Source organism: Acomys russatus, chromosome 5 (assembly GCF_903995435.1).
Source record: "Acomys russatus chromosome 5, mAcoRus1.1, whole genome shotgun sequence".
Lineage (NCBI taxonomy): Eukaryota > Metazoa > Chordata > Mammalia > Rodentia > Muridae > Acomys > Acomys russatus.
In genome coordinates this window covers 61653159-61677306 of record NC_067141.1, presented here as the reverse complement: position 1 = coordinate 61677306, position 24148 = coordinate 61653159, and the positions used below count along the sequence as shown (strand labels likewise).

At 41.7% G+C, this 24148-nt stretch overlaps 1 protein-coding gene across 8 annotated transcripts in view; it reads left to right on the top strand.

Annotated features, from left to right (window-relative positions):
* Nucleotides 1-24148, top strand: part of Hpse2 (heparanase 2 (inactive)) — a 686746-nt gene that overhangs the window by 638622 nt on the left and 23976 nt on the right. For all 8 annotated transcript variants that reach the window (XM_051146598.1, XM_051146595.1, XM_051146592.1 and 5 more), the window contains one exon: nt 22903-23048. In XM_051146598.1, the coding sequence (XP_051002555.1) occupies nt 22903-23048 (146 nt within the window). The remainder of the gene's footprint in view (nt 1-22902; nt 23049-24148) is intronic.

Sequence of the window (24148 nt, the reverse complement as noted above, 5' to 3'; positions counted from 1 at the left end):
CCCCTAGGATGGTGAGTGGCTGGGGCTGAGCTGAGGGAGCCTGCTGGGAGGCCTTCTGCATGAGGAAGCTACTGTTGTTGTCTCTTTCATCATCATCAGTGATCTAACACAGATACCAAAGTCACACTAGTGTGAATGTAGGTAATAAGAAATTTCCAGCAATTCTCTAAAACACAGGAGGTGGGAAAAGTGCACAGTAGGAAAGAAGTACATGTTTTCAAATCTTCTATATTAGAACATTCAGAGGTCACATGATCACACACAAGCCTCACCTGTCCCACCTCTAAGATTCTCAGATGTTAAGGAAATAGTTATCTTTGCTGTATATTCATCAGCTCTCTGGACAGTACCCTCCTTAGGAATGAGCATAGCATTCACAGGTCACTATTTAAATATGCTGGGCACTACAGTGACCTTGCAACACTAATTTCTTAACAAATACTTAATGAGTGTCAGCCATTGTCCTGTGTTCTGAAATGTAGCTCTACAGGAAACAGACATGGCTTATTTTCTCAAGGAACTCAGAGTCAATCTGGGGCAAGGACAAGTAGAAAATAAGTAACTTAGCATATCTATTGGTATCACCCTTATTTGGGTCATGTTTAGGCAGCTATGTTGGTAAAACTTCATTGGTATAACTCCTGCCATTTCTAGGAGACACAGTCTCATAGTAAACTTCCGGTGCTACTGGCACTCACAGTCTTTACATCCTCTCCTGGGTAGGGATCGCTGAGCCTTAGCTGCAGGAGTTGTTCACCAACAACTAAACCCTAAACAAAGACCCCTTACAGGCAGCTATAGAATGTGGAGGGCAAGAGAACTAGGAACATGCGATTGAATATTCAATGCCAAGTGCTCTACCCTGAAACATACACACACAAGAAAGAACTGGGCAGATGAATAGGGTAGGAGATTCTGAGGAAGTGGCTATTTTAGGTAAGGCAGTAAAGACTATTCTTTGTACAGACGCCTAAAGGATGAAAATAAGGTACTCATACGAGGAGCCAAGGAAAGCATTTCTGTGTACAGAGGCCATAGAAGGAAGGAGACCTGGGGAAATCATGGAAGCGAGAGCACAGTGAAATGTCAGGAGTCAATATGGTGAGCCGCGGTGAGATGGAGAGCTGAGCAACAGTAAGGACAATGAGCAGCCTCGAAGGGGTTCGCTAGGACTTGGGATCAGATCCAAGTATCTGGAGATGACTCTGCAGCTGCCCTGTGGACAGCAGGGCGAGCATGAGCAAGGGTGAAGGCAGCAGCTGGCGATGGCATAATGGCAACATTGCTCAGCAAGAAGATAGACATGAAGGACGGAGAAAGATTGGACAGAAAAGGCTAGTGGTAAGAGTGGATGAAAGGATTTCTTTTAAAAAATCTTCTGCTCCCTTTTGTTTGACCTCCAGGATAGTGTTATCCTAAATCACATGAACATCATACAAACCCCAGCATGGGTTTGAGTTCCCCAGGGCTCGGGTGTTCCCACCTCTCCACAAGCAAGGGTGGACTGGTTTAAAATCTTTGCAAGAGATTTGAATTTTTATTAGCACTCTTGGACCCAGAATATTGTGTCTCAGATTTTATACCAGCCTTATTTTCCCCAACCCCAGTGGGTCCTGATCCTAATCTAGTCATGAACACACAAAGCCATCCTGCCTCGTCATTTATTTTATGATTAAGATGTTCTTTCCAGGCCTCTACCCTACACTTATTCCCATTTGGAACTCTCATCCCATGCTTCTTCCCGTTGGTGTCATCTGTAAACTTAATGATGACCATGTCTGTCTTTTAGCCCCAGGTCCTTAGAAACAACGTTCTATTTATTTTTAAAGCTGTGAGCAGATGGCCATGCTGCATGAGCTCAGGCACTGAAATCTGAACCAAACGACTGGGAATGAAGCTTGCTCTCTAGGACTAGTGCTAACGTCTACATTACAGGACTTGCATGTAGGAGTTGGTGTTGTGATACAAACAAAACCTACACCAAAGCTGTGCTGCTATAGCTAATTGTGTGGCTGACATAATACTGTGAGAAATGGCATTTGTCTAAATGGCTTCCACACATTTCCATTTTACGGCCACACTTAAGTTGTAGTTTTCCTTATAATTATGCAAATACCAACTCATAGTGGGAAGGAAAAAAAAAAGTTTCTATCTGTGTAGCCCAGTCTTCTGCTCGTTCACCTGGCAGGTCCGCACATAGCTCCAGGCATTCTGCGCTCCCTCTAAGCATAAGGAAGTCATAGACAACTCGAAGTGGGAAGTCCAGCTCTGGGGCTGTGCACTTCTTGGCTGCAGGATTCTGGCAATAGTCATATCCCTGTTCTATAGAACAGCCAGGGTCTGCATAATACTGGGACATACGCCTTAGACAATCTGTTCTTAGATGGCTTGTAGGAGCTAAACGTACAGAAGCATCTAGTGGATCGTGGCACCATTACCGAAGCATCTCAGGAAAGCTTTGCTCTGAGACAGTATTCAGACGTTACTATCCTCATGTTGTTGAGATCCTCTATGAAAGTGAAATACTGAAGTCTCTTCTAGTAACTGCCTTCAGAATCACATGCCCCCAGCCCATCCTGCTGTCCTATTTCACTTCCTGTTCCTCTGAATTCAGAGACCACGCACTTAGCTGAAAGCCATGACAGCAGCCCATGGGCTGGCTTTGCTTTGCTTCCTCCATAATTTGATTATAAAACTTTCATCAAAACTATTTTGAGATAGGGTCACCCAACTGCCCAGCAAGCATCCCCCCAGGATCTCGTGCGTCACCAAACCAATTCAACTCTCACCCTCATCAGAGAGGCTGCATTATGCAGCGGCTGACAGTTAATACTGAGGATCACAACTGTTCAAGTACAGAGAACACACGACTGGGGAATGGTTAGCCCTAAAGGGACATCTCTATCACACCCCACCCCCAAGAAGACTAGGAACACTGGAAAAGGAGTGGAAAGTTTATAGGAGCCAGGGTTTGGGAAATACTGCTGAAAAATAATATCTTGTGGATATGTGAAAGCCACTGCACTGGTGAGGTCACAGCAGCTGTGGTGGCCAGTGCCAGACCTAGACAAGATCAAGCCAGTCAATGCCCCATGTGGAGAGGGAAAAGGCTCAGGAGGCCCCACACCTAGCTTAAGACTGCCTGACAGTTCATGGCCATTGAGGAGGGAAAACTTGGTTTTCTTTAGTCATGTGTCCCATAGTCAGCTACCTGTAGGTCAGTGCCCTGCACCCATTCCTATATAGGCAGCATAATCGAACCCAGTGGGTTATAAAGAAGATGCAGAGGTGGAGGAAGAAGAAATAATGATGACTTAAGGGTGGGAGTGGTGATGAGGATCTGGGAGAGGTGGGTGGGGGAATCAAGGAGCAGATAATATCTAAACACTTTTATGTCAAATTATCAAAAGAAAAGTTCTAATTGTTATGCTACCACCAATAATACACGTGACATTGCGCTATGAAGGACACTGCTCACCTGTTAAACTCAGGTTTTACCAGAACAGATCCCTCTATTTCTTCTAACTACCAGCTGCCTTGTTCTCTCCCATTAAAGGCCTTTCCAGCAAGGCATGGTGGTATAAGCCTAGAAGCCGTACACTCGGGAGAGTGAGGCAGGAGGATCTCTAATCATCAAGTTAGCTTGAGATGAATAGCTAAACCTTGTCTCAAAATAACAGCAACAGCAATAGTAGCTTTCCTTTCATTGTAAAAGAATCCACTTCAGATTTCTCTTAATCCTGTCTTCTCATAGACAGATCATAGGTCTCTCTTCTAGATTTTGGAGCCTATCCCGTTTGATAGTGGATGAATGCCTGTGAAGTATGTAAGAAGAAGTGACTATCGCCATGGCGTGGAGTTTTAAAAAGCAAGGGCTTATTGGCCATGAAAATATAGAGCCTTTGCTTCAAAACAGTAACAAAAATGTAAAAGCGTTTTTCTTTCGGTCTCAATTTGTTATGGATTTTTATTTGCCATTTAATGTTGTCCTAAGAAAAAATAAAATTTTAACTAGCATTAATTTACCATTCATCTTTATGATGTTTGTGTTTTAATTGATAATACTAAATTATATGCAGAATTACCAAAAGTACACAGAATGCATTGTATACACATATGTACCAGTTCTCTGAACCACCAAACCACACAAATACAAAAGCGTTGAAACAGAAGGGGACAGTGTGTTGCCCTTGATTTCTGTTTTCTTCCATGTCCTTTTCAGACAAGGTGGTTAGCCGATATCGAAAGGTAGCATGAACGAGAAAAGATGTGATAGGACTTTTTAGTTATTTTGGTATCTTAGAATGTCACTGCCTTCTCTGTTCTAGTAAAGTGGTGATATGAACAGAAAGTGTCCCCTCTTAGGGCCTTAGTGCCTCCATTCTCTCTCACACTCACTTGAGTTTCATTCAACTCCTGTGCACTGTGCCACTGTGAGCATGGAGACTGTTGGACACTAGAGTGACTTGAGCAGTGGGCACTTCAGCCACAGCACAAGCACCTCTGCTTAGAGGCACATCCATTGTCCCATCATATGCCACTTGCAAAACAGCTCGATGATAAAATTACTGAGATTTCATAGTGGCAGCAGCATAGTGTAAGCTCAGCACCATGCTCTTTTGATCACATGTCCCTTTTGAACAAGGCCCTGTGCACGTGTATGGATAGACATGCCATTACGACAGCCCTGAGACTGGAGAAAGGTTACAGGATTTCAGAGTATCAGAGAAACACAAAATAGCAGATGAGCATGTGAACTCACAGAGACTGTAGCAGCGTACAAAAGACCTGTGAAAGCTCAAGGCAGACAAAGTCTCAGTATGGAGGAGGGGAGGTGGGCATGGAGTCCTGACCCCACTGTTGGCATTTGGTTGCTCTGGAAGAGGGAATTTCCATTTTCTTCAGTTGAGTGACACTCGGTGTATCAGCCATATTCCAGGGCCGACCTCAAGTCCAGGAATGGCTAACCAACATATGCTGGACTCCGCCCTATGAGAGTGAGGGAAGAGGGCATGAAGGAGGTCGGCTAGGACTTTAGGATTTGAGAGGATTTGGGGGAAGTAGATGAAGATGATCAAAACACATTGTATGACATTATCTAAAAATATTACTTTTAAAAGATAATTGGGAGAAAGAAAACAGGAGAAACAGAAACCACTGGCCCGCTCAACACTTAGCCTATTAGGGTTTTGGTCCAATTTCTGTCAAGAACATCTAAACTTTTATTTAGATCTTGACTGGAGGAAAGAAGGGAGACAAAAGTAGACTCTCGTTTTCTCATTATACTTGCAAGGGAAACTTCTATGGGGAAGAGAGAAAGCAGGTAGTAAGTGTACACTGCATAGACTTCCAGTTCCTAACATACAGGGTACTCCTTAACATGCTTTGAATTTCCTGCTCACACTTCTAAAACAACTACGGGCTCCTAAAACTTCAGAATGGTATGGAAAACAGAAGTAGGATGAAATATACCATTCACCTTATTTTAGGAGGAGAGTGTGACTTTGTGCAGTTCAAGGCTTATTATCACTATGATTTCAGAAATGTCAGCATTATCACGCTAGGCAATGGCTTTACAGTAATATCTTCATTCCAAATTCAATAAGCTATTTTTCCAGCCTGAAGACTTTTAAAATTGGACTTTCCTTTGAACTTTGAAATTTTTACACAGTTTAAAGAATTTGCATTCTATTTCATACTAGGTTCCCATGACAAGTTTGATGTTCCTTTCAACTTCTCCATCAACTGATATTTCTTTATGCAAACCCTATAAAATTATAATGACTCTCTTTAGTGTTTAATGATAGATTTTTAATATTCAGGTGGTTGTACAGGAAAATGTCTAAGGTAGTTACTGAGATAACACCATGGCTTCTCATTTGCATTTACTGAGGACGAAAATTTATTTTGGCAAAGATCTGCTACAAAACATTCCATCACTCACCCACATTCATTCCTGAATAGTAAAGACAAAGTGGTGGCTGGAAATTTAACAAGTCCTCAAATGGTTATGTGCTGTGCCCATCCCGGAGTGCTACTTGTTGGCACTGGGTCAGCATCCATGTTGGAAGAGTCGAGCCACAGCCCAGAAAAACACTGGGAGAGGTGACCAATATTTGATTTTGTTTCTAGTACATTTTTCTATTGGAAATAATCTAGTTTGGCAGGATATATTTGCTAGTTAATGGCATAGCCTTCTCTTTACTGGGTATCCACAAGAGTACTCCCCATACTGAAGCCTCTAAATAAGGCCCAGGGTAAGACTCAAGCCTTCTTTCTACCTTTTATCTCCATTGTCTCTGTCTTCTCTCATGACTCCTTAATGGAGTCAGGCTTTATTCTTAAAGCCTGTTTCCCCTCACCCTGAAGCTACCTCTCATACCTCATATATAGCATGTGTGTGTGTGTGTGTGTGTGTGTGTGTGTGTGTGTGTGTGTGTTCATGTGGAGACCAAAGACTGAAAATGAAATGCCTTCCTCAATGAACTTCTCTCACTGAACTGAAGACTGCCATTTTGGCTAAGTCAGCTAGCCAGAAAGGCCCTGGGATGTGCCTGTGCCCATCCCCAACACCAGGATTACAATGCTCACTACCAAGCCTGACTTTGTACATGAGTCCTGGTGATCTGGACTCCCCAGTCCATAGTTACGGAACCTATAAAAACAGAACAAGCATAGTCTGCATTTGGAAAGCGAAATGGGATATAATTTTCAACCATTTCCTGCCAACCCAGTTTTGAAATGCCCAGGTAGAAAGCATTGTGGTCTGCAGAATGAAGCCACTCTGCTGAGGAGTAAGGGTGAGATGGAGAGACTGGCCTGGTTACCTGAAGCCAGCACCTCTTTCCTTCATGAAAGAAGAGCCTAAAAAACAGAAAGCCTCTCTCTGATATTCAGACATAAAAAAAAGGAGATAGCCTGATCTCTCTCATCACAGCTTTTTCATATTTGTTCTGCAGAGGATAGACTAAAAGACAGACAGCATTTGGACCATGCTTTCCCACCAGCTACACACTGTAGCCATTTCAGGTTCAGCCATGCATGCCAGATTGAATTAAATGCTTTTTTTAGTCTCCAAGCAGGCAAACATCTTTCCCTGGCTGGTATTTTTTCACATATTTGTTAATGAGTGTCTGCACAATAAAGATGTGGTCTGTAGCTTGTTTTCCAATTTGGCTCCTATTGATGCTGCTGCTACTCAGGGATAGTTTAATTCTTCAATTGAAGCAGCTGCAAATGAGTTTGTGAACAACACAGTGTTCCCCAGGCTTTCCTGGAGCTGTCTGGGTGGAGGCCATTCTCACTTGTATGGCTGTCAAGAAGGCACCTCCTCTGGGACCAGTTAGCCATGCTGTTGGCCTGGTAGAGCCATGGGCAGGTCTGTGCCGAGTTCCCAGCCTCCATGCTGCTCCTCATATCAGGGAGGTGCTAGCATGACCCCATCCTAGACAAAAGTCAGCTGACTACTCTTTGCCCATGTTTCCAGAGCTTTCCCTGCTGCCTCAGTTTCTCTGGTTTGCCTGGAAGTCAGGCACCTCAACATTAATTTTTCAACCTTAACCAAGTACTTTTGGGGGCAAAAAAAAATAATAGCTTAGATGTTAAATGTAGACAGAGGCCTTGGGGAGACAAAAGGAGCCACTCAGCCAAAAGGGCGGATACTGTTGACATTTAAAGATGAACCAATTAAGAAAGCAAGCATAGCATCTTGGGGCTCAAAAGCTCTGCTTAGAAACCTTGCTGGGTCCGGATCAACTAAAATCTGAGCTCTTCAAAGTATGAGACTGTTAGTACTGTTGGTCCTATGTATGACAAGTGTGATGATGATGATGATGACGACAACGATGACAACGATGACAATGTTGATGACATCTAGCCAGGAAGCCAGCTGATATATTATCCAGTCATGAATATACAAGGCATGGCTCTGCCTTGTCCTGATCCTAAGACCTTGAAGCACACATGTAATTTCATTGAAAAGTACCTTTGAATCTTTGTCTTTCTTCCTACTCTTTCAGTCCTTTTCTTGTGTTGCCACCCCCCACTCATAGGTATGCCATCTTCTGCATGGTCTCTCTTCATTGCTTAGGTGTTAAATTCTCTTATCTACCTTAAGCCCTGCTGGCCCCATCATCAATTCTTTTGAGAATATATTCAATACGATACACGTGGGCACAGGCATTTACAGAAAATCACTGTTAGTGGCAATATCATTGAATGTTTTCCTGTGTTCACTGCTCACCAGGCATTAGGCTGCTCCCTCTACATAGACTGTTCTGTTCATCTTCAGCTTCATGGGGTAGACTCTTGTCTTACATGACTTACAGAAGAGACCTCTGAGGCTCCAAGGTAAAATACCTAAAAGGAGACAGTCTTCCCTAGAAAGTGCTGGAGCTGATCTGGGATGCAAATTAACTTCAGTTCCTGTCGCCCATATTATAGCTTACAAAAGTGCTTAGGGGATATTTTCTCAGAGAAACAAAACCTCAGTTGGACTAGCTTTCTCAGAAAATTGGGAATAGTGCTACCTCAAGACCCAGCTATACCACTCCTGGGCATGTCCCCGAAAGATGTCCCCCCATACAACAAGGACATTTGCTCAACTATGTTTGTTTGTTTGTTTGTTTGTTCACTTTACATCCCTCCTCACCTCCCAGCCCTACTCACCCTCCTCTCCCACATCCCCCTCCCCATTCCTCAGAAGAGGGGAGCCCCCTTCCCATCCCCTGCTCCCCTCACACCCATGACAACCCCCACACCACCTCCCTCATCAAGTCATATCAGGACTGAGTAGTCTGGTAAGGCAATGCTGCCAGGGGGAAGTGATTGGAAAGATGTCAAGTCCCTGTCAGAAAGTCCCCTTACTAGAATACCCACATGAATCCTGAGCTTGCCCTCAGCAACTTTGTAGGGGCCTAGTCCAGTCCATGCAAGGTCCTTGGTTGGTGCTTCAGTCTCCACAGTCCCCTCTGGACCCTAGCTAGTTGGCTCTGTTGGTCTTCTTGTGAGACTCCTGTCACCTCTAGGCCTTTTTCTCCCCCCTCCCCCACTTTTCCACAAGGTTCCCTATGTATTGCCCAGTGTTTGACTGTGAGTCTCAGCATCTATTTTGAGATGCTGCTGGGTGGAGCCTCTCAGAGGACAACTCTGCTTGACCCCTGTCTGCAAGCATAGCAGGGTATCATTAACATCAGGGCTTGGTTCCCTCCCATGGGATGGGTTTTGGGTTGGGCTGAACATTGGTTGGATCTTCCCTCAATCTCAGCTATATCTGCCCATCTTGTAGGCAGGTGAATTCTGGGTTGAAGTCTCTGTGGGTGGGTTGGTGCTCCCCTTCCTCTACTAGGAGACTTGTCTAGTTAGAGGTTGTCCTCTTCAGTCTCTATGACCCCTGTTACTAGGAGTCTCTGCTAGAGTCCCTCTCATATCCTCCTGGGAGCCTACCATGACTTAGGTCTCCAGCTTGTCACAGAGATGCCCCTGTCTACAGACTCTTGTCCTCTGAAGTCCCTAATTCAGCCACTGAATCATACCCTTTAGTTGTACTGAGCCTCACAGAAGCCGTCCCAGGAGGGGAAGGAGCACACTGATTTGTAGCTTGAAGCAGCAGCAGTGGCTCGGAGTGTGAAAGAAGTTTCAGAGTGAAGTAGCTAATTCATAAGAAAAGGCATTGCCCTCTGGCTGTGTGCTTACATCAGTAACCAGGCTGTCACTCTTTAATTCTAACAACAATTTTTATTTATAATTTGGGGAGCTTTAATAAGGAACTTTATCCACATGGTTTAATGCATTCATTCATTCAACATTTATAAGACCTACAGTGTGTCTAAGCACTGGGTTTTCAGCTAGGACTACAATTTATCACTTAGATAAACTACGTTATGTCTCCAGGCCTTGGTACTTTCTTCTATTAAAAGATCGAATTGTAGCAATCATTTCCAGAACTCACTGAAATAATTCATACAAAGATTGAGTGTATCTTGAGCATTCAAGAAACATTCATTGGCCCACTCCATGGAGAGAACTACAGCCTTCCACTGGGTGAAATCCTAGCCTCAACTTAGGTAGGCATTGAGTGAGGCTTCCTTACCCTTTCTAGAAGACAGTCTCGCTGCAGCCTCCTGGTCCCCTGGCTCTTACAGTCTTCCTGCTCCCTCTTCCATGATGTTCCCTGAGCCTTAGGTGCAGTTGTATTGATGATATATCCACTGGGACGGGATTCCTGATCCACTGATCTATGCATTGTGTTCAGTCGTGGTTTCCTATAATGGTCTCCATTTGCTGTAAAGAGAAGTTTCTTTGATGACGGATGAAAGCTACACTTCTCTGTGGGTAGAAGGGTAAGATCTAGGATGAAGATGAGAAATATGCTGGCCCAGTAAAGTGGTGGCAGTAGATTGTCTTCTTGGATCTATGAGCTCAGTAATCCCAGGGAGCTAGATAGAGTTCTAGTGCTAAGCATGGCTTCCCTTCTGTTGAGTTGGCCTTAAGTCCAATTAGACAGCAGTTGGTTACTGCCAAGATATGAGTAAACTATTGCCCCTTTGGGGCTCTCTTGCTGTACTCATCAGCATTACGGTTTATGCTTGTCACAGCTGGATAAACTATTGTTTGTATCCTTCCCCGGGCAGCTTGTATAGTACTTTCTAGTATCGTGGAAGCTAGACGACAGGAAGGAGGCTTTCCAGTTATAGCCAACTTACATCTGAATCCTGGTCCTATGTGTGTGGTATCTTCAGCAATGGTGACTTACCTTTGACCTCTGAGTGGCAGCCAAGGGAAATGGCAACAGCTTATATTGTTTTGGGAGTTGCTTGGACTACTCTTACCAACAATTCAAATGGAGGTTTCTCATGCCTGGTCCTGGGCTTGGTTAGATAGTCTATGGGTCTTTCCCCACATCTTCCACATTTTTGTCAGTTGTTTTGCTGATCTTAGCCGTCCAGACTAAGGTGTGTGTCCAGAGGCTTCAGAGTTAGCAGAGTTTGCGAGCTGCTCTGTGGTGCTGGGAACTGGACCCGAGCAGGATGTAGTCTTACCAACCGAATCACTGACGAGAGGAAGTGCTGAGAAAGGAAGAAAAGATGAAGCATCGTGGAGTCTAGATGACAGCGCTGGTGATGGAATTGCTGCATAGAAAAGTCCTCTCCTAGCACTTGGTCACATAATGGTTTGGTCACACCATTCGGTTTTCAGATTCTCTGAAGAACAATATCCAGCTAGCTCAGTATTGTCATTTGCCTCAAAGAAGACTGGCAGTATACAACCATGGCTGAATTATCTTCTGAAAGAAAATTCGGATGCAGTAACCAGGAGGGGGTGGAAATAATGTTATGACCATTAGCGGCGGCTGCTGCAACCATTTCATAGATAAATCTGCACATATCTGTGATCATCGTTTCTTTGGAATAAATTATGAGATGTAAAATTACTGGGTCAAATGTAAATAGCAACTCAGGAGTTTGGCAGGTCCTTCTTCTAACCAGCAGGAGGTGTTTTAATGGCATTCTAGACTTTAGTCAAATCTGCCCTCCAAGTTCTTGAAACAAGAAAGGTTCAGAGGCATTTTTGCCTCAACTAACTCATAAAAAACACGTGTTTTGGGCAATTTTACAATAAATATATTAGTTCTGTTTTTGGCTCTTTGGACCTACAAACAGTCTCCTTCTTCCAGTAACATATACTGAAACTTTGAACATAAAAGCAAGGTAGAAAGGGTCTGGTTTATAGTAAAACAGCCAGCTTTCCTTCTCCAGCCCATTCAATAGTTCTGAGTGATGTCACTGGGACAGAGAGCATTTCTTTTCCTCTAGGAAAGAAAGAATGCTCGAAGCACACTACCATCACATGGAATGCTCTGGATCTGCCTTACAGCTCCCTCTTTGGAGAAGGTCTAATAGTAGGGTTCTTTCCCCTGAATGTTAGCTCTAATCCAGACCACATCTAGTCTTAAAAACGTTTCTTCTTGTAAATTCCCAAAGAAACACAAGTATTCCCTGCTTATGCTATATTTCCTTTAGTTAGCTTATTTTACAGAGAGATGTCTACATGTGTCTTTGCCTCTCTTCACAGCTCCTAGGACAGATGGATGGAATACCTGTACACATGATACACTGACACACATGCAGAAAATGCTTATAACACCAAAATCAACTAATGTGTCCACAGCTTTCACTGGCTTGGTCAGAGCCTAATGCCACATTCCGGCTTGCTCTTCTTCTTCTTCTTCTTCTTCTTCTTCTTCTTCTTCTTCTTCTTCTTCTTTTCTTCTTCTTCTTCTTCTTTTTTTTTTTTTTTTTTTTATAGCTTAAACAGAAAACACTTATTTTCTTACATTTCCTGGAGCTTGAAATCTGAGATTAATAATTTTAATTTATTATAATTTATTCAGATTATATCCTGATTGTTATCCTCTCACTCTTACCTTCCTCTTCCCACCCTCCATCCATCTTCAGCCCTACTCCTCTCTCTAGACCTCTGACAGAAGGGAACCTCCTCCCCCACCATATTACCACAACCTACCAGGTCTCATCTGGACGGCCTGCTTCCCCTTCCTCTGTGTGCCCACCAGGCCTCCCCACCAAGGGGAAGTGATCAAATTGGAGGCACCAGACTTCATGTCAGAGGCAGTCCTCACTCTCCACAAAACTGTGGAGAATGAGCTGTCCATTGGCTAGATCTGAACAGGGGGTCTAGGTTTACTGCATGCATTGTCCTTGGTTGGTACAGTAGTTTGTACAGGCCCCCTGGACAAGCCTTGATGGTCTCCTTGTGGGGCTCCCTCTGGGTCCTTCCAACCCCCCATTCTTCCATACAACTCTTAGCGCTCCACCCAGAGTCCAGCAGCAAGTCCCAGGATCTGTCCCAATCCCCCACTGGGTGGAGTCTCTGAGAGGGCATATATGTTGGGCTAATATCCATTTGTAAGTGAGTATATACAATGTGTGTCTTTCTGGGTCTGGGTTACCTCACTCAGGATGATCTTTTCTAATTCAATCCATTTGCCTACAAATTTTCAAGATTTTCTTGTTTTTAATAGCTGAGTAGTATTCCATTGTGTAAGTGTACCACAGTTTCTTTATGCATTCTTCAGTTGAGGGACATCTAGGTTGTTTCCAGATTCTGGCTCTCCCTTTCTCCTCCTTTGCCACTAGTATATCAGTAGTCTCGGGGGCATACAACTAAATAATAAAGTTGCAAGCTCAAGTCCTGTTCACATCTCCACAAGCAACTCCCTCTTGTTGGCTTTCTAGCCTATCAGCACACATTTCAGAACCATGAAATGAACTATGAAAGCCCTAGGGCCTAGCAGCCAAACTCCAAGTTTCAGCCCATGCAGATTCAGGCAAAATATTAGAGATGCTCTGGGCAGATTCCTAGGCTCCTGTTTATTCAGCATGTGGTCCAGAAAGGACTTAAGAATGGCATGTGTGCCCTTGGCTCCAGGGATTTTGCCTCATGAAGAAGAGGGCAAAGCTTGGTCCTCTGAAGTAGGGGTCCCTTTATCTGGATCTAAATTGCATAGCATTAAGCGTGAGAAGTAATTGAATGGATAAATACAAACCCTGGAAAACATGCAGTAGGTTCATATACATAAAAACTGACAAAAAGCAAACCGAACTAAACCATACAGGCATTTATTTATCTTTAGTCATTACCAGTTTTTCTCTGACCTTAATTCTTGTGAATATATCTTTACCTATGTGTCCCTGGTAAAATTTGGCATCATCAAGCTTTGTTGCCTCATGGGTAGACTAGAAGGAGAAGGGACTGAGCACAAATGGGAAACACTGCTATTGTTGTCAAGCAGCCAGTTGCCATCCCATCTTCCAGAGTCTAAGGTCTGAACATTTCAAAGCCATGTACACAACTAATCCTCCAGTGCTATCAATGGTATTATGTTCTCAGTATCCTTCATACCCTCTTTTCCTAACTTTCTTAGCCAAACCCTGAACACCATTCATGTAAACCAACATCTTAGTGGTTTTCTTCAGTCCATTAATTCACAGCTGTAAAAGCCAACTTGATAAATAGAAACTAAACAAAGACACTATCTCTGCTTCACTCCATAATGACTTTCCATTTATTTTAAGGTGGCCTCTAAACCCCATAGGATCTTGGGAATTGGCTCTGTTATCCTCTTTTTGGCCCACTCTTGCCTTTGTTTGCAAAGTCAACGAAGCTGCACGGAAGATACCTGTTCTCTCTCCCTCACTTTCTCAAATCTTAACTCCCACTCTGTGGAAGGTTCCACTGCTGCTTTAGGCTGGATCAGACCCTTTGCTACAGGATCTCATTGACTTCTGCTCTGTTCTTGCATTTCTATCAGAACTGTGACCATTAATTACTCTACGCTTCAACCATATCCCAAGGCCCAGAGTGTGTGTTCCACAGCTAAATTTCAGTGTCTCTTGTTGGCACTGGCTTCAGGAATTGGTTTGGTAGTTTCAGACCTCAAGGACCATACAGCTCAGCAGTTAATCTAGTAAATTCTACACGCCTGTGTCACTTTCTCTTTTCCTATTTGTTTTGGTTCAACTCATTCCATACACTTCCTTGTCTACCTTTCAGACAACAATTGACTTTTTGACAAATACTGAATGAAAAAGAAAGATTTAAAGCCCCTGTCACTTTAGTGTCACCTGCTATTAGTTTTCTCTCTCCAACCAATAAACAGACACTATTTTTCTTCAGCTTTTCATGCCTGATACATTTAAAGAATGGCTGTGTCTTTCTTTGTCCCTTGAGGCTGTAATGCATTCTTTCCTTTGGAAATTTCTCACTGTTGACATAAAAGGTCATAGAATTTTCTTTCCCATTAATGAGTCTTACTGTCTGAAAACTTCTGCAATGTTCTTTCATCCGATGTCTTTGTAGCTATTTTTATAGATATATGTATGTAATGTGTATTCTCTTTTATATATTCATATTAATATATTCTTCTTTCATGCTATTTCCTTAAGAAAGTATCTGGAATCATTGCATTTGTATACATTTATAGTGATTGTGTAAACAGAATGTTTTCATTTAAAAGAAAGAAAGAAGGAGGGAGGAAGAAAAGAGAAGAGAAAACACATTTGATTCTGCGGAAAAGTGGTTTTCACAAGGGAAAGATAAGGGTAGAGAGGCGAAGAAGGAAGCGGAGGAGGAGAGATCAAGTGTTCTATTTCTTTTTTTTTTTTTTTTTTTTTTTTTTTTAAGAGGTAGGTTGGCGGGGAGGAAAAGCAAGAATGAAAAGGCATTCTGAAGACAGTTCATGATGGAAGTCCCTACCCTCAACTGACAGGCTTCTCACAGTCCTCTATCTCCCGAGAGGAGATGAAAGGCTAAGAGACAATCACTGCAGCATATCCCTTTGCAGCAAAACAACTCAGAGATAGCAGCCTATAGGCAAGTCCATGATATTATCTGTCTAAAGAAATCACTGATAACAAACCATTCATGAGCTTTTGTTGTATTATACATTGTATTTAATATATTATTTAACACATATAAACATTGTGTCTATGTGCAACTTTTAGAAGAAAAACAAAGCGAACAATAACTGAGTCCACCATCCAACCAGAATCAGAACAACAGTAGCTCCCATCAGCCTGAGTTCCTCCACACTCCCGTTCTGCTCGTTCTTCCTCTCTATTCTCAGCCTTCTGTGGATGGACGGACGTACTGATGCCATCTTATTACTCGTGTATATATACCTTTAAACTGTGAGCTTGTGGCGAACTGATACTTTTAAAGTAAAAGGGAAACAGTAGCCTTCCATGGCTATTGCCTGGGTCACACACTTTCCCAGGACATATTGCCCTTGAATTGGGCTGGGTATGGAAAATGAAGGCTTTTGCAGTGATGAGCTCTTTTGAAAGTGGAAGTGAAGATCTTCCACAAATAGAGCATCAAATGAATAGACAGGGAGAAAGGAATGTAGAGTCACTTTGGAAGTGCCTTCTCTACAAATGGAAAATCAATGAATCTGCCAACACAGAAAGTTTGAGGCTTAACACTGACTTCTCCTTATTGCTACGCTTACTACCAGGTCATCATTACTAGAACACTCTAGAAAAGATTTTTTAATTTAATGCTCTGACCTTCAAAAGTTTCCATGTATTTCCCAATTTAAAAATTACTATAAAAGATAGAAGTAATCTAACAGAAAAAAAATCATGTAATTGTGAACAACTTCATCTTCAGAGCAGAGAGAAGAGCGCGCGCACACGAGAGAGAGAGAGAGAGAGAGAGAGAGAGAGAGAGAGAGAGAGAGAGAGAGAGAGAGAAAGGAGAGCAAGACCTATGTAGACGTTGTTTGTTAGTCCCTGTCATATTTACAGATTTAAAAATTTAATAACATAAAATGTAAACTGTCCTCTTTTGAGTTATGAATTTATTGTAATTCTAAAGTCTCAACAGATTTTTGTTTAGATATTGGATGATCTAATCCTAAAACATCTCTGAGTAAAGTCCACTATAAACAAAGCTTGTCCTAAAGAATAGGGTAGGAGGACTTGCTCTACCAGATTTCAAGCTAGAATATAGAACAGTGCCCATTAAAACAGTGTAGTAGGCGGGCAAGACAGACTACAGGTTTATGTATACAATGATCCTTGGCACAGACATAGCCTAAAATAAAACAACAAACACCAGCAAAGTGTAGTGGAAAGGAGGAAATGTGATTTCTAGAGTTTGCCACATCATTAGATTCAAATGTCAAAAACAAAAATCATAAAATATAAAAGAAACAGTGAAGTATGGTGCGCTTAAAAAGCAAATCAATAGAAACTGTCTCTGAAGAAGACCTGATGACAGTTCTTGTAAAGATTCTGTCTTAAAGCTCCTAAAAGGTGATCCTGAGAAAGTCAAGAACTAGATATGTGAGCAAAATAGAAGTATCAACAAACACAAAGCCTAAAAGGAGGCCGGGAAGAAATCCAGAAGCTGGAAAGCACAGCAATTGAAGTGATACATTAGGTGGAGAGGTTCAAAGGCAGATTTGAGTAAACAACTGAATCTGTGAGCCTAAAGATCTGACATTGGAAATAAACAATGCTGAGGAACATAAAGAAAAACAGATTGAAGATTAATAGAAACCAAATACTACTCATTGTGACAGTTCCAGAAAAAGAAGAAAGAAAGGAGCTTAAGAACGAAGTCAGTAAAATGAAGGCTACAAACTGCCTAAATTTAATGAAAGACGTGAATATAAACATTCATGAACATATATTAAGTAACCAACAACAAAAAAAGAGTCTATAGCCTCATCAAACTTTTAAAGGCCAGAAAAGAATGTTGAAAGCAGAAGAGAGAAACAAGTCACCACGTAGTACAGATTCCTCAGTACGATGACCAGCAAACTTCTCTTTAGAACCTTGGAGTCCAGAAGCTAGTAGGATGATATTCAGAGCGCTGGAAGGAGAATACATTCAGTGAAGAAGCCCACAGTCATCAAAACTTTCTTTCAGAAGTGAGAAAAAATAACCATATTTCCAGGTAAACAAAAGCTGAAGGAATTTTAATCACTAAGCCTGCCCTGCAAGACATGCTCAAGAGAGCTTGGATTGAAAGCACACCAAACAAAAACTGGAAGTCCTAAGAATGAATCCATGCTAAACAGAGATAAATAGATGGGTGTTAATATAACAAGAATTCATAACTCTGCTGTTTGTTTTTCTGTGATTTAAGTGACTAATATACGGGGCTGGAGAGGTTGCTCAGCTGTTAAGACTACTAACTGCTCTTCCAGAAGACCCAGTTCAATTCCCAGCACCCACATGGCAGCTCACAATTATCTATAATTTCAAAATCTGACACCTTCACACAGACATACATGCAAGCAAAACACAAATGCCCATAAAGTAAAATAAAATAAAATGTAAAGAGACTAATATATTTTAATACTAATTTAAAATATGCATTATTATAAGTTGGAGTGATAATCTGTTTTGTTATTATATAATTTAAGAGACCTGTATATTTTTTAAAACTTATTGGTATGTATTAGGCATATGGTATATAGTAATGTTATTTTGTGACATTAGCTACTGAGATGAGGTTTGATAAGTAAAAGAACAGACTTTTTAAAAAAATAATATATTTTATTAAGGAACAGACTTTTTATATGTTGTTAAAGTTAAGCCAGTATAAGTACAAAGTCATGTTTCATTAGGATGCTAAATGTAATCCCAATGGTATCATAAAAGACAGTAAGAAAGGAATTAAAATTTCCTTTGCTATGAAAAAAATTAACCAAACACAAAGGAAAATAGTAATGCAGGAAATTAGAGACAAAAAAGCTATAAGGCATATAAAAAACAGCAAAATGACAGAAGTATATCCCTTTCTATCAGCAATTGCTCTGGATATAAGTAAATTAAATTCTGCCGTCAAAAAACCAGTTGACAGAAAGGATTTTACAGAATAAACATGCAGTCCAATTGTATGCTGTCTATAAAAGAATCATTTTAGATACAAAGGCACAAACAAATTGAAAGGCTATATAAAGATAATTCCACTCAAGTATAACCAAGAAAAGCAGAGGTGGCTGTACTAGGGGGTTGGGTTTTTGGGTTTTGTTGTTTTGTTTTGTTTTTGTTTTTTGTTGGTTTTTGTTGTTGTTTTGTTTTGTTGTTGTTGTTTTCGGCTTTTCAAGATAAAGTCTCTCTGTTAGCTTTGGCTGTCCTGAACTCATTTGTAGACCAGGCTGGCCTCAAACTCACAGTGATTTGCCTGCCTCTGTCGCCCCAAGTGCTGGGATTATAGGTGTGCACCACCACGCCTGGTTGGGGTGGCTATACTGATATCAAATAAAATTGACCTTACACTTCAAAAGTTTACAAGACACAAAGGAAATAAAAGTTTAAATACATCAAGAAATAACTATTATAAACATCTATACACTTAATAACAGGCCATAAAAGTGTGAGGTGAAACTGGCAGAACTGAAAGGAGAAACAGTTTTACAGGTACAATGGAAGACTTCAGCACTTTACTCATAATAATGGTGAGAACATCTAAAGAGAAGATCAGTAAGAAAACAGAAGGCCCCAAACCACAATAAATCATTAGGTCAGACAGAATCCTACCCAACAGCAGCAGACACATTACTGTCATTACATCTGGGACATTTTTCAAGACATGTGAGGCCACAAATTAAATCAAACATGATAAGTACATAGAATGGAAATTCCAATATGTACAACATGGATGAGCCTTCTGGGTATTATGCTAAATGAAATAAGACAGCCATCCGAGGAACAGTACTGCACGATTCACTTATATGAGCGGCACAGAAAGCAGAATAGTGATCACCAGGAGACTGAGGGAAGGGCCTGGCCTTAAAGTTTAATGGGGAGAGGGTCGGTTTTACAGCCTGGAAAGAGTGGTGCAGACGGATATGGCCACGGTTATACAACACTATGAGTGCACTTAACTGCTGGGCTGTGCGTTCCTGAGATACAAGTTTCTATGTGGATTTTGCCACTGTGAGAAAAGCTGAAGAAAAAGCCATAGTGTTAAAAGTCAATGTTCTCATCTTTTATCCACTCATCACAACCTCCTCAGAGTGGCCTCAGTGGCCTCGAAGTCATGTGGAGGGACGTGTGGCCTCTTCTACACCACAACGCAAAAGTACAGCTTCAAGTTGTAGTCTCAGTGTGAGCTTAACTTCGTCATTCAATAATCATGAAGGGTCCTTAGCTGGTTCGTTCTCAAGTATTTTTATCTTTACATAAATTTTGATATTAAACATATTTTTCCTAAATGTTGCTTTTTTCTACAGATATGCCTTACCTTAGTTGAAAATCGCCATGACACAAAGACAATAGCCATGCCTAAATGCAAAACTGAGAACAAACCTATTTAGCTTTTTCAGATTTTCTAAGTAAAAAGCCAAGTGCTTCTGAAAAGACATTGGAATTAAGAGTGATTTTTTAAAGGAACAAGTAGGGTTGGAATTGGAGAAACAGGTGTGTTGTGCCTGTGTCTTTCTTGTATTCCAAGTGCTCTGAGAATGTAAGAACCCTGAGGTAAGCCATGGTCACTGTCTGTACTAAAAGAAGGGTCACCTCCAGATTCTATGTCCGCAGAAGCTTTGCTTGTAAGCTTGCTCATACCTTTACACGATGTGACTTTCCATTTCTCAGGATTAATGAAGGAAAATATGCCCTGCTTTTCTTTTGTGAGATACCACTGACCAGTTTTGTGACCTTTGAGCTTTCAGAGCCCATTTTCAAATCTATAAACTGCAAAACATCTCCAACCAACAGAGAGATTATATCATACCAATTTATTAGTAGCCAATTTACAATTTATTAATCTTTCATTACTTTCAAACATGTTAAAATTAGATAGGAAACAGTGGAAATCTTATTGGAACATGATAGATACTCAATAGAACTCATAAAAATTATAATCAAGCAAGAATAAATTAAAGCAATTTAAATTATCCATGTAATTAAAAATTGTCAAATACTTACATTTTAAGTACTAGAAGACTTTACTTAGCAGCCATCCTATGGCCACTTAAAAATAATTAAGTTGGGGCTGGAGAGATGGCTCAGAGGTTAAAAGCATTGACTGCTCTTCCAGAAGTTTTGAGTTCAATTCCCAGCAACCACATGGTGGCTCACAACCATCTATAATGTCATCTGGTGCCCTCTTCTGGCCTGCAGGTGAACACACAAGCAGTGCACTGTATACATAATAAACAAATCTTTTTTCTTTTTTAAAGAAAGAAAACTATAAAAATAAATAAATAAACTCATTTTTAAAAAAGAATTAAGTTAAACAGTTGGGCAGGGCTTACAGCCTGCCGTCACAGCAGGTATGGAACTACTCTGGTGACAAAGGTTCTTTGAGATATTTCTTCTGAATTGTAAGATTCACTATACAGTTTTAGGTCAGTGATGTTACAAATTATCACACAAATTACTCTCTCTCTCTCTCTCTCTCTCTCTCTCTCTCTCTCTCTCTCTCTCTCTCTCTCTCTCTCTCTCTCCCAGGAGACTTCTGCCGGGAAAGATTGAAGACACATTTGATGTCTTTAACACTAAGGAGTATGCTCTAAATTCCAGAATTTATAGTGAGACTTCACATGGATGAGTTATAAACCCTGAGTTCATAAACCAAGTCAATGTTGAGAGTTTACACAATACAAGCTTCAGTTTTATGTTGTATCAATACAAACAACAAATACAACTGAAATTAAGATGGTGGCGGCCGACTTTCGTAAGCTCTAACACCGTTGGCCAGAGTAGATCTTTATTAATTATTTATAAGTTCTCTTTAGGAACATTCTTTTTATTATAGAATATTGAAGATAACAAGGAATTAGAACTGTGTGAAAACCTTATTCTGCTTGTCTTTCTGGCTCTGGAATGGAGACCTTAGCTTGGGCTCCTGCTCAAGAAGTTTCATGTCTTTCCCCCTCTGGAATAGTCCTCGGTGACAGTATTTGGAGAATGATATTTTATATTTTCATATTGGTGATGTTATTATGTTTCAGTGTGCCTACATGTGATGTCATTGCCTACCTGCTTTGGGCACGTGGCCCTGCCCAGTATATAAAAGGGCAGACCTACCTCGTCCCTCCCTCTCTTACCCCCTTACTCCCTTTCCCTCTGCCTCTTTCTCTCTCTGTCTCTGTCTCTCTCTGTGTGTCTCTCTCTGTCTCTCTCTGTCTCTCTCTGTCTCTGTTTCTGTCTCTGTCTCTGTCTCTCTCTCTCTCTCTCTCTCTCTCTCTCTCTCTCTCTCTCTCTCTCTCTCACCCCTCTTTCTTTTTCTCTCCATGCTCATTTAATAAACTCCTCATATATTCTAATCTGTCACTGGTATCTTATCTTTTTCTTATTATTAAACATAAATATTGTTTTTAAATTATCTGTATTATCAGTATGATCAGTATGCCCAGGTAGCAATCAATTAAGACACTGACATAAGACACTGGTTATATTTTTTAAAAGCCTTAGTTAACCTGGGGCAGGGCAGACATTAATTCTCTAAACTACTTCCCATAGTAGGGCAGGCATGGGATCCCTGCCCCAATCCCATGCCATCTGCTTCTAATAACTTCTATCAAGCTACCTCCCACCCATAATCCCAAATACTTGCTAGTGTTCCTCATCTGGGCCAAATCTCCATCCATGCCAGCCATGTGCTTCTCTTCCATCTAACTCATGGCAGCCCTCCTCTCTTCCTCCAGTCTTTCTCTTTCCTTTTCATGGCACTCTCTTTCTTTTTCCTCCTAGGACTCTCTCCTCTGGTCTGTTTTTCCTCCTTCTCCTCCTCCTCTTCTTCTTGTTCTTCTTGTTTTTCTTCTTCTTCTTCTTCTTCTTCTTCTTCTTCTTCTCTTCTTCTTCTTCTTTTTCTTCTTCTTTGTCGTTGTCTTCACAGGATTTCTGTCTCTCCAAGCCCCACCTATCTCCTTTTGCCCTGCCCAGGTAGGATGGGATTTTATTAATCAAAAAAATGTGGGTCACAGAGACAGCAAGCAGTAATTAGCATTAAAATACATTAGGGCCATCCCCCAACACATAAAAGGTGACATCCTAAGGATTAGAAATCCCCCAAACTACAATTTCACAGAAATCACAAGCCAGCATGAAGGTGAGGCCACAGGAAGTAAATTTGGAGATGTAAGCTGCTCACCCCAACTGGTTAGTTCATTTGTGAAGAATTTGATTCATTTGTTCATATTTTGCTCTGAGTCCACTCCAGGTTACCCTTTCCCACTCAGTCAGTGACCAGGTTGTGTAAGGAAGTGCTCTCTTCATTACCAGCCCACAGCCAGCTCTTTAGGAGGGTGCCATACAATACTCCTGGTAGGAAGTCATTTCTGGCCTGTTCTGTCATGTTTATTCAGCACACATGAATGTGACTTCTCTCCCTGACTCTCCACCTCTCTCTTCTCACCAGGACTACTGGCTTTCTCTCCTTTACAAACGTCTGATTGGCCCCAAAGTCCTGGCGGTGCATGTAGCTGGGCTTCAGCGCAAGCCACGACCAGGAAGAGTCATCCGGGACAAACTGAGGATCTATGCTCATTGCACAAACCATCACAAGTAAGTCTTCACAAGAACGACGGGAGAGGAAGGCTGCCCGTAGGCTGCAGCCCCTCTTAGAATGCCATGCCACAGGAGCCCTTCAAGGCCCACTTTGTCCACTGATCTTAACTGAAAACTGCCTCTGTGCTCACCTTTCTCTCCGCAGGTAGCAAAGGACGACCGCTTTTTTGTCCAGTAGGCCTTTAATCTCATGCAGACTTTACTCAGGAAGGGTTAGGAAAATACATGCCATTTGCTCTCTTACTCGTGCAGCAAAGTTTTATGGGGCACTTTGTCTGTGCCAGTTGATGCGATGCCCACAAAGATTGTGTGTGTGTCTGAGCCTGGGCCAAGACAAGAGGCCACGCCTGATGCTCTGACCCACCACAGAGCTTAAGACAAGAAGTGGCTGTTTCTACAATACACAGAGCACCTGGCCTATACTAGTGTCCCACTAGGTTTCTGGGAAGCATGTTAGCTTCAGGAGCATTTCCCATGTTTTAGAGACCTCAGCTATGGTAAGCATTAATGGGCTGTGAAATGTAGACTTCCTTTTGAAGGAAAGGGGTCCTGAAAGCACATTGTAACCCAGTGTGGTACTATGAGCTTATCCTTCTCCTTTTGACTTAAAGCACTGGGTAGCATCACAGTTCTCTTTAAAACAGGTGAGTTAATTATTAGTAAAGTTTGGTAGGTATTTTTGTGGTTTTGTTTTGTTTTGTTTTGTTTTGCTTTGCTTTGTTTTAGTTTAAAACATAAAGACCATAAGGAAGAAATTTTAACTGAATCTAAAGCAAAGACCATCTGGTCAACTATGTCTTACATCACTTCCTGTTTAAGGCAGAGGATGTTACCCTGGAAAGGAGAATTCTTTCTCTTACTATGGAGAGAACCTGGGGGAAGGGACTGCTACCTCCTGGCTCCTGTCAGACCTCCATCCAGGCCCTATCAGGGCTGATCAAGGGGAGGGCAGCACAAAGAGCTGCGTGGTCATATTTCACCATATGCTCCTTCTCTGTCCTTGCTGAGACAGAAGCCAAGCCTGTTAATTCCTCATGATAAGATGCTTTCAAAGACTCACTCTAGGCAGAGGTGGGCGCCAGGGGCCGTTGTCCTGC